The sequence below is a fragment of the Callionymus lyra genome, chromosome 1, assembly GCF_982586985.1.
Source record: "Callionymus lyra chromosome 1, fCalLyr1.hap1.1, whole genome shotgun sequence".
Taxonomy (NCBI): Eukaryota; Metazoa; Chordata; class Actinopteri; order Syngnathiformes; family Callionymidae; genus Callionymus; species Callionymus lyra.
Genome location: NC_141818.1, coordinates 6720347 through 6736159, shown reverse-complemented (window position 1 = coordinate 6736159; position 15813 = coordinate 6720347). Strand labels below are relative to the sequence as shown.

At 39.8% G+C, this 15813-nt stretch overlaps 1 protein-coding gene across 2 annotated transcripts in view; it reads left to right on the top strand.

Moving 5' to 3' along the window:
* ksr2 (kinase suppressor of ras 2) overlaps positions 1–15813 on the top strand; it is an 85924-nt gene that overhangs the window by 13105 nt on the left and 57006 nt on the right. The window contains exons 3-5 of one of the 2 annotated variants that reach the window (XM_087790309.1): positions 763–913; positions 11266–11301; positions 12713–13214. In XM_087790309.1, the coding sequence (XP_087646435.1) occupies positions 763–913; positions 11266–11301; positions 12713–13214 (689 nt within the window). The remainder of the gene's footprint in view (positions 1–762; positions 914–11265; positions 11302–12712; positions 13215–15813) is intronic. The other variant, XM_087790310.1, reaches the window with a different exon arrangement.

Here is a 15813-nt window from a genome sequence, read left to right as displayed (position 1 = left end):
AACTAAAACGTCAAAGTAAGACTTAGGAATCTAAAACGTCAAAGTAAGACTTAGGAATCAAAAAATTTAAAATAAGACTTAGGAATCTAAAATGTCAAAGTAAGACTTAGGAAACAAAGTCATAGTTAGACTTGAGAAACTTTGAGCTCAAAGTAAGACTTAGAAAACAGAAAGTTAAAGTCAGACTTGTGAAGATAGAAGTTGAAGTTAGACTTAAACTAGGAAGTCAAAGTTAGATTAGTAACTAAACTAGAATAATGATGTATCTGCTTTAAATGTGCGAACAATTTCTAAGTGAGCAAATGAGCCTCGTTCCTATGTCTTTGAGGACCAGCTTTGAGGATTGAGCTTGAGGAACCAGGAAGTCATTTAAACAGATAAACAGAATCGGGCCTTGATAAACAAGGAGGTTTAACTGAGACTTGTTTAATGAGAAAGTTAGAATTTAACTTATTAACAAGGAAGTCGAGGGACATTTGGTTAAAGTAGATTTTAGAAAAAGACTTTAAAGTCTGACTTGGCAAATTAGGAAGTAAGAAAAACAACTTATAAACTTGGTTGTCTGTGTTTTAATAAAGTAGATGTTAACAGATGTGATCAAATATAGAACTAGGTATATTTTTTAAAGTAGGAAGCCATTGTTGGACCTGATGACGTGAACGGTCGGGAAAACAGTATGAAAACTGGGAATACTGGAACTGGGTACAACTACTATTTAAAGCTTGACAGTTATTAAAGCTTGAGTCTGGTGTGTCTCTGCAGGAGATGGACCCCGGCGAGGTGAGGCTGGAGGGTCTGATGGAGATGAACGAGGAGCAGGTCTGTGAGCTCCTGCAGAAGTTCGGTGCCAACGAGGAGGAGTGCGCTCGACTCAACGCCTCGCTGTCCTGCCTGAGGAAGGCCCACCAGCTCGGTAAACACTCACTTGTTGTTGTTGTTCTAATCTCACCACAAGATGGCAGCACAAGATCACCTGTGATTCTTAAGCGCTCATGTAATTGTGGTTCTTCGCCAGCGGGGGGCAGTAGAGCATCACTGCTGGTTGAGGATTTTGAAGGACGGACCGTTTTTATTAGCAGCTGGTGGTTCACGTCTTAAACACATTTGTGTGTCACTGATGTATTTATTCAATAGGTTATTTCCTCAACATCTGTGGCCGCTCCTGAATTCAATTGGACACCTTTGCTCGCGGTAATCTGCTGCTTAGACACGAGCACCTGGTGTCGTCCAGGTCTGACGCCAGATGAGACTCACACACAGCTCTGGACACTCTTAGCATCTTCAGCACTTACACAGTCCCTGAAGAATTATGAGCGTTTTCATTTGAATAGATGCACACTTAACACAAGAGACACATGGTTGTTACACACAGTATTTACCCTGAGAAACACACAGTTGTTAAGTTGTTACACACAGTAGTTACTCTGTGAGACACACAGTTGTTAAGTTGTTACACTCAGTAGTTACACAGAGAAACACACAGTTGTTACACACAGTAGATACCCTGAGAAACACACAGTTGTTAAGTTGTTACACACAGTAGTTACTCTGTGAGACACACAGTTGTTAAGTTGTTACACACAGTAGTTACTCTGTGAGACACACAGTTGTTACACACAGTAGTTACTTGGAGAAACACACAGTAGTTACTCGAAGAAACACACAGTTGTTACACACAGTAGTTACTCGGAGAAACACACAGTTGTTACACACAGTAGTTACTCAGAGAAACACACAGTTGTTAAGTTGTTACACACAGTATTTACTCGGAGAAACACACAGTTGTTAAGTTGTTACACACAGTAGTTACTCAGAGAAACACACAGTTGTTAAGTTGTTACACACAGTATTTACTCGGAGAAACACACAGTTGTTAAGTTGTTACACACAGTAGTTACTCAGAGAAACACACAGTTGTTAAGTTGTTACACACAGTATTTACTCGGAGAAACACACAGTTGTTACACACAGTAGATACCCTGAGAAACACACAGTTGTTAAGTTGTTACACACAGTAGTTACTCTGTGAGACACACAGTTGTTAAGTTGTTACACACAGTAGTTACTCTGTGAGACACACAGTTGTTAAGTTGTTACACTCAGTAGTTACACAGAGAAACACACAGTAGTTACACACAGTAGTTACTTGGAGAAACACACAGTTGTTACACACAGTAGTTACTTGAAGAAACACACAGTTGTTACACACAGTAGTAAATTGGAGAAACACACAGTTGTTACACACAGTAGTTACTCGGAGAAACACACAGTTGTTACACACAGTAGTTACTCGGAGAAACACACAGTTGTTACACACATTAGTTACTCGGAGAAACACACAGTTGTTACACACATTAGTTACTCGGAGAAACACACAGTTGTTACACACAGTAGTTACAAACAGACATACAATTCGTACACACAGACACACAATTGTTACGCACTGGCACATAGTTACATGAAGAAACACAGTTGTTACACAAAGACACACAGTTTATATACGCTGTTGTTACTCAGTAAGAGTGTATACACACAGTTACAAACAGACACACAGTTTGTACACACAGACACACGTTTGTTACGCACAGGTACAGAGAGACACACAATTGTTAAACACATACACACAGTTTTCTTACACACAGTGACCCAGTTGTTACACAGATGAATTGTTGTTACAGAGAGAGACACACAATTGTTACGCACATAGACACCGTTGTAACACACAGTCATACAATGTTTTCTGAATGTCATTGTGTGTATCGCACATGGACCCACATGCACACACACACACATTTATAATTCACTTCACTTTGTACACATGTGTAAATGCATACTAGAACATGCAAAGGTGTACACACACGTGCACACGTGGATCAGTCTTTGTGTGTCAACGACGACAACAACACAAAAGCTCGGCTCAGAGCCAGCCGTGTGCGTTCTTGTCGTCACTAATGATTTCATGTATCCTTCAACATGAAGATGCTTCTGCTGCTTCACAAGAGACTGACTCCCTTCAAACCTCAGGTCTGGCCACGAACGAGGGTGTGTGAACACACACCGCACACCTGCTGTGGCAGGACGCTCTGACGCAGGAAGCTCTCGCGGCCGAGACGCGTCCCTGAACGTGGTTTCATGTCCCGACACCTGAAGCTGATCACAGACAATTACGGCGACGATGTTGCAGGAGATTGAAGTGAACAGAGCAGACGTGCCGTCGGTGCAGCGTCATCCATCAGGATTAATGTCTCTGATTAATAACAGTTTAGACTTTAGACCCAGAAATGAGCGTTTCTGGTCCGAAAAACTCATTTAAAAGAACATAAAATAGAAGAATATCTTTATTCAAGTTTAAATACTATCAGGATGAACTGTTATTTTAAAGGAATCCTTGTGTTTAACTAATGGAAGTTTCACTAACAAGAGTTAAGAACGTGTTTGGAATACAATAAATCATGAGTAAACTTCCTAAATTAAAGTTATTATTATAGATCACAATATTTAGTGGTTTAACATTTCAAATGCTGTAACTTTTATTTAATTTTTAAGCACTGAAATTATTTTATTTAACAAGTTAATTCAATAATCTGTTCAGGTTTAATTTATTCGTTTTAAACTAGACTTTATTTTTAAAATAAATTCCTTTTTTTTTTGTTTACACATGGAGTTTGATATTTTAATTCCAATAACTCGAAAAGAAACAATCATTTTCTGAATTAAATACGTTTTTATTCATAGCCTTTTCAATTTAAAATGAAATGTTTGTATAATTTAAATGGATATAAATTAAAAAATAATTTATTTAATTGAATAAAAAAATCCATTCATTCGGAAAAAAATGTATTCAAATATTTGTAAAAACACATTAAAATAATACATTTAATATAGAAATTTTACAATTTTACAAGTTTATCATAGAAATTATTCATGTATTTAAGAAAAAAAAAGTACAATATAGAACTTGTTAAACTAAATAATTAAAAAAAAACTCTTAAAATAAAAATAATCAAAGTTTCAACGTTATATATATATATATATATATATATATGTTACATTCTGATGCCACAGACTACATGAGTAGTACTAGTAACTAATAGTAATTGTAACTAATCGTAAAAGTAGTAGTAACTAAAATGAAACAGGATAAGAATAACAGGATAAGATAAGTGCTGAAAGATGATAATGGATCATGGATTAATAAAATAATAAAGTGTCCGTGTATGTTGGTGTCACATCCTGAAGGCAGCCTGGTCCTTGGTCTTCCACCTAAACTGATCAGAAGCCAGAGATCTCCATCATTGGTGTTTTCAAAAGAGCTGAAAGTCCAAATACAAGCTTTCGTCGTCTCGTGTCGTCCGTGTCTCAACACAGCGAAGTGTTGGATTATAGATCTTTAACGCGGCGTCGGCTTGAAGCTGAGATGGACAGACGCGACATCTCTGCGGCGCTGATGTTAGTTAGCAGGATGTCTCAACGCTCCGCTGGCGCCGCAGCAGCGAGGATGAGTCACGAGGCTACGCTCCGATGCACCGGACGTTTGAGAGACGAGCGGCCGGACGTGACGAGCCTTGTTTCGGAGACTCGAAGTGAGATGAGTTGATCTTTGGGGGGGAAATTCGGGTCAGTGTCGCACGGGATCAGAGTGAGGGGGAGTACACAAGTGTTGTTCACTCTTTCATGCAGTTTGAGGGAAACTTTTTGGAATCAAGTCCTCGTGAAAGTTCTGATCCACTCGTGGCAGGTTTACATTCACAGTTTCTTTCTACACATGCAAGTGAAGCTTCCAACCGTTGTGTAACCGGTTACACTGAGATGTATGAGCTTTCTATAGCAGTTGCGCTTTGTAACCACTAGAGGGTTCTGTCTCTGTTCAAACAACTCCTAATCCTATCACAGCAAAACCCTTCCAGTAGTTATCAGACAGAAATCCTTTATTCCAAAGTAAAACTCGAAAGAATTACCCCTCAAGGCTCCATAATACCACTCTGTGAGTCACTATAGTATTACACCACGAGTCACCATACTATTACCAAGTCACTACACTATTACCATGCGAGGCTCCATAGCAGTACTCCATAAGTAACCGTAGAATTATTCCCTAAGGCTCCATAATACCACTCTGTGAGTCACTTTAGTATTACACCACGAGTCACCATACTTTTACCAAGTCACTGCAATATTACCATGCAAGGCTCCATAGTAGTACTACACAAGTCACTGTAGAATTACTCTTCGAGGCTACATAGTATTACTTTGTGAGTCCCCTTAATATTACTCTGCATGTTACGATAGTATTACACAAAGAGTCACTGTAGTATTACTTCATGAGGCACCATAGTAATACTTTGTGAGATACCGTAGTATTAGTCCTTGAGGCTCGATACTTTTACTCCTCAAGTTACTGCAGTATTACTTTGCGAGGATCCATAGTATAACTCCAGAAGTCATCATAGTATTATTCCATAAGTTAAATTATTACTCCACAAGTTACCATAGTATTACTTCACAAGTCACCATTGCATTACTCCTCGAGTTATATTTTACACCACAAGTCACCATAATATTACTTCACAAGTCGCCATAGTATTACTCCATAACTTATATTATTACTCCACAAGTCACCATAGTATTACTCCTCGAGTTATATTATTACTCCACAAGTAACCATAGTATTACTTCACAAGTTACCATAGTATTACTTCACAAGTTACCATAGTATTACTCCATAAGTTATATTATTACTCCACAAGTCACCATAGTATTACTTCACAAGTCACCATAGTATTACTCCATAAGTTAAATTATTACTCCACAAGTAACCATAGTATTACTTCACAAGATACAATAGTATTACTCCATAAGTGATATTATTACTCCACAAGTCACCATAGTATTACTTCACAAGTCACCATAGTATTACTCCATAAGTTAAATTATTACTCCACAAGTCGCCATTGTATTACTTTACAAGTCACCATAGTATTACTCCCCGAGTTATATTATTACTCCACAAGTCACCATGGTAATACTGTGGGAGACACCTAGTATTAGTGAGTGAGTATGTAAGTCATTTATATCTTTAGAGTGCTTTTCCAATTCTCGATACTTTTACTCCTCGAGTTACTGCAGTATTACTTTGCAAGGATCCATAGTATTACTCCAAGAGTCACCATAGTTTTAGTCCAGAAGTCACCATAGTATTATTCCATGAGTCATATTATACACTACAATAAAAATGAATGTATAAATAGAATTGTTTCACTTGTAATTGTTGATAAAAGTTCTGAACCTAAACACGTGTCATCAGTCACTTGAGATGCATATATTGGTGAGAAATAAAGGAGAGAGAGAGAGAGAGAGAGAGAGAGAGAGAGAGAGAGAGAGAGAGAGAAAATAGATCGTTTATATGTTTTTCTATATGATTTGTTATCCGTCACAGGTGTAGACGTTCACTCTCATAGACGTAAGAGCTTAAACATTCATCTTCCTTAAAAAAAACTTTACATCTCCCGGGCAGAATTCCTTCGGAGCTCCAGGGATCAGAACTTCGATGTCGCACAAGTTTGCTTGATCCAGCCGGTGCTGCTCGCCGACGCTCCTCATCAATCTCTCCTCCCTCGACTCGCCCCCGTCAGCAAACAAAGCACCTGTGGCTCTCACCTCTGATTCTTCCCGGCTGTGATTAATGCAAATGGCAAGAACGTCTCCTTAATGGGCCAATCTGAGCGCCGGCGCCACTCGCAGGAAGACGGATAGCGCCGGCGTAATTGGACTAATTGCCGCGAGATGTGTCGCCTCCTTTTTCGGGCTAAATGGCACTGAAATGCCAGCAGGACGGTCAAGGGTTTTGTCTCCGAAGCTTTGTCAACAAGATGTTTGCAAATGAGCGCCTTTGTTCAGCCGAGGCTCGTGGAAGCGAACTCATTAACGGCACTTTTACTTCTTTCCCTCGACAAGTTTCTTCGGCTGAAACTTCCACCGCGGGGAATACTTGATGGTACCTGTGACGCACGGACTGGAGACGTCCTCTAGTGGTCATGACGGGGAGTAGCGACGGTTTATGAAAGTGCAAGTGTTGGCTCGTCTCGAAATTCATTATAGATACGTTTCTGCTTAAATGATAAATGAGAGACGAATAAAATGTGATTTCAGTTTGTCGTAATTCAGCTAAATAGAGGATAAAAAAATATATCTGGTACTCTTAGCGAGTATATCGCAATATATAGAAGGAAAACTGTGGAGTCGTCCGTTATTTCTGACCGTAAATGAAGTAAAGTCCTGAGCTAAAGTACGTTTATCTATTAAATGAAGGAGTAAACGCCACCTTTGACCTTGAGGACAATAACTGAAACAAAGATATAACAGCGAACTAACAGCTCTGCGCTTCAGAATGGATTCCGACATGTAAACTCTGTTCTACTTTCACCGTGCAAGTAAAAATGTGTGACTTTAAATCAGATCTAAGTTTCCAATTTTTTGGTTTAAGTAAAAGTTTCAAGTCAGATTCATGAACTGAAAATGATCCAGGTACTCCATGTTTATGTTAAAAAACAAAAACATTTCAAAATGATTCCAAAAACGTTCTTTTGCTGTCATTTAAAACACATAGTAGAAGCACTTTGCTTCCATCTAGTGGTGAAATTTATCCATTTCGATTTAACATAGTATCAAAAAATGCACCAAATAGTATGTACTTTTGCTTCTTTTCTATCAAAATAAAAAACATTTTTCTGGGGGGATTTTTGTTTGTTGCACTTTCGCAGTCGTCTCCAGTCGTTCCGCCCTGTCTGCACTCTCTTCTTCACCTCCCTTCCTCTCACTCAGTCTGAAAGCTAAAAGGATGACACTCCAAAACCTACCTTAAATAAGGGAGTAAAACATATAATTCTACATTTTCTATGGATAAAAACAAGACTAAAAGTGGTTTATGATAAACCAAAAACATTTTGTGGAGCTTAAATAAGTAGGGATTTAAAAATGTATATTAAAAAAAATGAAATTTACTCAATAATAACATTCAAAGAATAAAAAGAAACAAACATAAACAGATAAATTATGTACAGACATCAATGACAGCTTGAAAACAGCTTATTAATGTATCGTTACTTTAAAGGCCTCATAAGGTTGAGGTAATATATGAAGAATGCAATACAGAAAAAATGTGCCACCATCTAGTGGTCACTTTATGTAAATAAATCTGGTTGATTACAGCACAAGTGTTGGCTTTACATAAATCAATTTGGAGAAGCAGAAAAACAACATTTTCTTGGATTACATTTTGCAATGTCGGGAGAAACATTCACCTGCAAAACTCAGAGCTTTCAACGCTGAGTGCGAAATAATTTGAAAGTGCAAAAAATAAAAAGTCACATTGGATTTCTAGTGTTGATCAAGCTGTTGCTAAGTAACCAACCTGCTCCTGCGGTTCGTGAGTTTCCTCCGTCGGGAAGACTTTAAACTCCGGTGAAGAAGAAGAAGAAGAAGAAGTATAATTAGAGAAGCTAAATGTCATCTCTGAACACTTGGTAAATAATTCATGCTTAAGGTTTTATTCAGCAGAACTTTTTTCATGGCTGCTAATTGAAAAGATCTTCATTTTGCGTGAGGGGCTCTTGCGTTTGGAGCTTTCGCTTCAGATGTTGAACCCTTTATCTTAATAGAAGGATGACACGATAAAACGGAGCAGCGTCTCCACCTGATTGGCTGGAGATGTGGGCGCACTTATCAATCTCGCGCCCGGAACATCAGCCCGGAATTAAGATTGACAGCGAGCACCGGTAATAAGCCGGCGCGCGCTCGGGGTAATAAGCTCTCTTATTTACAATTTTCACATTTTGCACCTTTTTTCGCAGAAGCATGCAGGGAGCAGATAACCACGCACGAACGTTTCCATGGCAACTCAAGACAACACCTGCTCGGCTAATTAGAAAACTTCTCCGAGCGGCTGCCAATCCCAGTGACAATGTTTGTTTCCGCGCCGCGTCTATTCCCACATTCTGTTTGCGTTTCTTTGTTTTCGCCGGCCATTGTTCACCAGACGTTTTATTATCGGCTCGTGTAGCAGATTCGACTCCTGACGCCGACTCACCGCGAGCTCCTCGGTTCTGCTCCGAGGTCAGATGAGTAAAACCTCGTCTGGGAAATAAATGAAGAATTGTAATGGTGCCTTGTTAATCGATAAAACAGGATCTTTTTTATGATAACAAATCTTCTAGTTTCGATCATCTTCTCCATGGATCTCAATCGTTTTCTTCTTCTGACTTTCTTTACTTCCTCACCGGTTCCACCGTGGCTGCACTCTCTTCTTCATCCTCTTACTCTCCGTTGTCGCCAGGGTTACGTTCATTATCTCAGATTCAAGTCTTTGGTTTATCAACAAACACTTTTTCTTATCTTGACTGAACCTTTTTGGTTGAGCAGACTTTGTGATTCATGACAATATATTCCAGAATCACCATTTTAAATACAAAAATGAATGAAAAAATCTTGAATAATGAAAGAAAAAAAAGCATTTCAGCTGGTACCCTTGAGAGATAATACCTATATAGAAATATATCAGTGATATACGAATATTGAATGGTTGAATTCGGATATTCCAATTTTTTTTTTGTTTTAAAATCAAATATGGTATTTTTACCATATTGTGTTATCAAGTATTCCCTGGCATCGAAGTATTTAAATTGTATTTTTTTTTCATCCTTTATTTTCTATATTGAAAGGTTAAATTTGTTTTGATTTAATAATGTAATAAAGCAATTAATTATTCATTAAATTATTGAATTTAGTAATTTCTATATTTAAATCAATTTAAACTTGTTGTTTTTTAAATAAATAACTTAATTTAATATATATATATATTTTTTGGTACGTTTTAATGTCAATAATTTACTAAATAAACATGTTTTAATTAATTGCCTTTTAAATTCAATATAAAAATGTTTGTATAATACTGTACATCGGCATTTAAATTTTCCTTGTTGTTCCTGATGTGAGGGGCCACCAAACAAAAAAGAAAAAAACAGTAAAAAGACTTAATATAATTGGAAAACTAAACAAATAAAATAAACTGTTACTAAAAATCGAATACATTAAGCAAAATATGGCAAATTTATTATTTAACTGTATTTTTTTATAATGGTAAATTCAAAATAAATCTCATATAAAACCACTTCTTTTCCAAATATTCTTTCGATGTAATCATAAAAACTATCACGAATATGTATATATGTAGATTTAAAATGAAAAAGTTTCACATTACAGGGGCCACATAAATGCAGTCCAAGGGCTTCTCGAACCTCAGAATCAGAGATCCTTTATTTGTCCCGCGAGGAGAAATTCAGTTTAAACAACAGCAAGCGCAATACCTCAAATAAAAAATAAAAAACACCCAGAAATAGGATAATAAAATGAAAAGAAAGATCTAAATAGAATAGAATAAAAATCTGCCCTTTATTATATATACACTATCATATTTACAAAAATAACAAGAAGAAAAGGTGCTGTTAAATATTTATCTTGCAGAGTTCTTATTGTGGAGTCTGATGGCAGCAGGGAGGAAGGACCTGCGGTACCTCTCCCTCACACACCTGGGATGAAGCATCCTATCACTGATGGAGCTATGAACCTTCAGCCAAACGTGTGATTTCTTGAGAATACAATGCTTTTAATACAACATTTCAATAAAAACATTTAAAAGTTTAAACATTAAATTCAACCATTCAATATTCAATATGTCACGTATACACTTACTACAGACCTAGTACACAAAACTAATCATTTTGTTTAGTCTTTCAGAGATATTATTATTTTCATTTTAATACAATCGAGGAATCAATTACTGACGACTGATGAACACCAGGCAGCCGATGAAGTGTGTCGCTCTGGGGACCAACACTGATAGATTCACAAAGGTGACTATTTAAAAACAAGGACCTCCAGGAAAAACCTCGCCGCTGCCTCCCTGGCGGCCTCTCGCCCATGATGAGGAGCAAACTTAAAAAAGGCTGTCGGCTTATTTCTTTAAGTCCTCCGGGAGCTTTTCTGCGTCGCGGTTCATTTCCAGTTGTCGCTGTTGATATTGTGTTTGAAGTTGTCGGTTCTCGCCTCCCGTGGGGGGGAGGAAGAAAAACATGGAGGGGAAGAGGGTCGACGCCAGAGTCTGCTTAACCACAAACTTTGGCCGATTTGTCACTCGGAGTCTCTGTGAGTTCGTATGAAAGACTGTCGGATGGATAAACTTCTTCTCTCTCTCTCTCTCTCTCTCTGAAGAACAACTTGAGGAGGACAAATTGCACAGTAACGGAGGTAAAGTATTGTCACGCCGGCGCAGGAAACTCTCATCCCTGCTTCTCATTTCCAGTGTTGTGACTCATCCGCTCCCGCATCAGCATATCTGAATATGGATGCCGTGAATTCACATCGCGGATTTTACTCGCCATTACTCAACTGATGCACATTTGCCGCTCGTTAATTCTCCACCTGCAACCCAGATGCACGCCGACGGATGTGGGGCTGTTAAAAAGTCATTTATTTAGATTTGCTGCAAAACAGTTTGTGTCCAAAGTCATGGAGTCATTTTTGTTTTGAAAAAAGTCCTGCGAAGACTTGATGAAATCTCCACTCACTTCAGCAAATGTGCTTTGGTCTAACCCGCCTCCACTGAGAGAGACTCCCATCGGGGCAATCCCTTTTGGGATCTAGCAAGATCTTCTCATTTTCGATTTGTTTTTCTTTTGACTCTTTCTGGCATTTGTTCTTACTGGCAAGGTTCTCAGTCTTTTGGGGGGATTCACTCCAGAGTCTGAGACCATGGTTCTCATTGGGCAAAGGGTGGGAAGTCAAGGTTGTAGATGAGGTTTAAGATGGGGAGTCATGAGGTAAAGAAAGAGCTGAGCCAAAAGACCAACATTGATTTAAGCTTTAAACTGACAGCTTTGTAGAGGATGAAAGAAAAATGGTTTTTTTTCTTAACTTGCATCGGAAATAAATAATATATACATATAGAAAACATATTTGTTTTCGGCCACCGGGTCACCTTGACCCAGAGGCAACAAAAGGGATACCTCAAACATATTTGTTTTCGGCCACTGGGTCACCTTGACCATGAGGCAACATAAGGGATACCTCAAACATATTTTTGTTTTTTGGCCACTGGGTCACCTTGACCAAGAGGCAGCACAAGGGATACCTCAAACATATTTTTGTTTTCGGCCACTGGGTCACCTTGATCCAGAGGCAAAACAAGCGATACCTCAAAGACAGTTGTTTTCAGCCACCGGGTCACCTTAACCCAGAGGCAGAGGGTTATGGCTCATTAGATCCAACAGGTGTTTGTTGACAGCAACATATATTTTATTTCATACTTTTACACTAGATAAAGGTATTCTGACTCTATAATCCAGCATTTTTAACTTTACACTACCTTAGACCCTTAGACCCCCCCCCCAGCAGATTGATATATACTATACTAATTATACTTTTATAGACATACTTCAGAGGGTAGTTTCTTTGTCAGGAACTAGCTTCCACCCTGGTGTAAAAAGAAGATGCTCAGTACTCCGGGAGAGAGGAGTCAGGAATGTGGTCTTGTTTCCTTCTTTTTATACCTGCTTTGTTTTGAACTCGGCCGGCGTCCATTTCGTGTTTTTTGGAATCATCCGTCGATACCTTAGCTTGGTACGATTCTGGTAATGAGTCCATTTATTTTCTCCTGCAGGAAGCCAGACGAAGCAGGACTGGTCCATCCAGTGGCCCACATCCGAGTCGGGTAAGGAGAACACCCCTGTGTGCCAGCCTGAAGCAAGCCAGTGGATCCGGTTCCAGCTCTCACAAAGCCCCAAAGTCCAGTCCAAGTACAACCAGCACACATGCCACAGCCCTCAGGCGCTGGCGCCGACGTTCTACTCCGACAGACTCACCGTGGACAGTCTGGGATCGGGGCTCTTCCCTCCCTTGGAGACGGGGCACCGGTCCCTGCCCCCGTCGCCCCGTCAGAGGCACTTTGGCCACACGCCTCCTCGGACTCCCCTGGTGGTGAACACCATGACCCCGCCCGGCACGCCCCCCATGAGAAGGAGGAACAAGGTGAAGGCTCCGGGGACGCCACCGCCGCCGAGCAGGAAGCTGATCCACCTGCTGCCGGGCTTCACGGCGCTGCACCGGAGCAAGTCCCACGAGTTCCAGCTCGGGAACCGACTGGAGGAAACGCACACGCCAAAGTAAGAAAATACATTTTTTGCTAAAGTTTACGCCGCTCAAGCTGATCCAACATCGTTTTACATTTTCATCTGGTGGTCGGTGTTCTGCCCTTGTCGGGCCAGGTTTCAAGTCTACAATCTTGGTAGAGGTCTGCACTCTCTGAGTGCTTTTCTGGTTCCTAGGTTTGTTCTGATGATTCTTTATTGACCAGGTACACACTAAATCAAATTACACATCATTCAACTGAGTGTTTCTCAAGCTTCCTGTACGATGGCCCTGAAGGCAAATTGACCAAAGCAACCACGAAACTGAAACAACATTCACGTATAGTGAAGAGAAAACTTATCCGTCTTGTTTGGGGAACATCTTCTTTTGAGTTCTACTGGTCAGAAAACGAGCAGTAGGCAAACTTGGAGTACATATCTCCACCGAGAGGAAGTTTTAAAACGCCTTAACTCGGGCGGTTTTACGACAACATCTCCCAACAGAGCGCTGTCACTTTACTGCCCACGCAGGACATCGGGGGTCGTAAAAAAAAAAGCTTTGTCGGTAAAGATAACGGGGCCTCGGGCTCAGTTCCTGACCGAGTGCGCCTGGTGCTATGCTGATCCGATTTGACCACAAACAGGGTCCCGCGTTGCTGGCTAATAAGGAACCGGACCCCGTCCCCGGAGAGCCGCGCTCGTTTTGATAATGCCATTAGAGGACAATGTGCTATCACTGCTACACTTGCTAAATGAATATTTGGGAGTGCTGCTGCTTTTATAGCAGCCATCTGGCTTCTGTTCGCGGCGGGGACGGAGGGAACATGTGTATGAATGAGCGGCGGATCATCTCGGGCGCGGAATTGGCTCAAACGGCATTAGAGGATTGATTACCGGTCCCAGAGAGCTGATGGACTGCAGGTGGTGTAATCGATGGCCGTCCGGCTCGGAGGAAACAGACTTCAGAGAAGAGCGTCGTCATTGTCCCGAGCTCTGGTGGAGTTGTGAAGAATCTTTGATTTACTTTACAACGGAAGAGTGATGATCACACGCCAGACAAGCTTTGGGATTCAAAAGTTAGGCTCAAGTCTAAGTATTTATTCGGAGCTGGAGTTTCTTACAGGTCACCTAATGTGAAAACCCAACTCTCCTGATGTTGTATATGTTGAAGTTGTCAAAATGCAGTAGGTCATTCATCATGACGTTGCTCCGTTTTGAAGTTATTACTTAATAAAGTTCTCCCTCGTCTGAAATCTAAAGGTTTTAATTAAACATTCTGATGTCACTCTGGTGCAGGTGTCCTCCCCTAGAAGCCCTAAATCGTTTAAGTACCTTCATGATAATCTTGAAACAAAATAAATATTTATGTAAAAATGGTGAGAGTTACTTCTGCCCTTAGGTGTTTTTGTAATGTGTAATGTTAATGTATTAAGAAGCAAACCTATTTTTTTTATTCGTTTTTTAATGTAAAAAACAGGAGTTATAGGGATGAGTTTGACATTTACGAGAGTCCTTGAATGCAACTCGTGTTTTTGTGACCAATCAGAGCAGAGTGGGCGTGGTTGCTTGGACGAGACTTCTTATCCAGCCAAAACAGCACCTTTTAAGTGGGCGGGGCTTAAGTGTATTTTCTAATGTAAAGATCTTTATTAAATGAGAGTTTTGTGCAAAAAGAAACATACTGATGAGAACAATAGAGGTCCTAGAACAATTTAAGACACACTTGAGCGCATTTAGTGCCCTTTAACAATCCGATCCACTAAGAGTAACAATTTTCCAAGAAATAACCGTGACTAAATGTATCCTGATCTTGAAGTTGTGAATGAGTCACAAATAATTATATATATAGCCCATATTTTTTTGACTGTGTTTGAAATCATTCTTAAAACACAGTTGTATATAAGATGTAACAATTGTTGGACTTCAGTCTCAGTTAGGATCAGTCAATCATCCGGAGACTCAGCGGTTTCCCCTGGAATACAACACAATGGATATGAGTCACTCGCACCGTTCACCGGGTTTAACACCTATTAAAGTCAAGCACTTAATGACGCATATATACGACGACGCTTCTTTTTTTAAATACCTTTCGCAGGAACAGGAAGTGAAGTTGCGTAATCGTAAAAATTGGAATAAACTACACATGCCGACATCGCTTGTACGGAATATTAACTCCACTCTGGCCGGAAAACTGATGGAGGGCATCATCCGCCACTTATTTACTGAACTTGTCATAAATTCAGCTCATCTGACTTTATAATGTGACGCGTCGACTCAGATGAATTATTGGCTCGCCGCCCACCGAGCCGCTCCGAGTTTAATCAATCCGTTGACCTTTTACGATCCAATCAGCAGAAGTTAGTGATTTTGGTTCTTCGCGAGTAAACACTTTTTCTAAATAGATATTATCAATGTTACAAAAAAAAAACAACAACATCTACCTTCTCTGCCTCGCTGGTTGATTAAGAATTTATGGAAAATTACCATTTATTTGTTCTACGGTAAGAAATCTGTAGAAGCAGAGATTTGGGTTCAATGGTTGGTAGGACAAAGTTGTGAGTCCCACACTAGAGTGGTTGTTTTCCAAGTGTTCTGAAGACACAATCTAGTTCTTGCTGCCCAAATGTTGCATCCT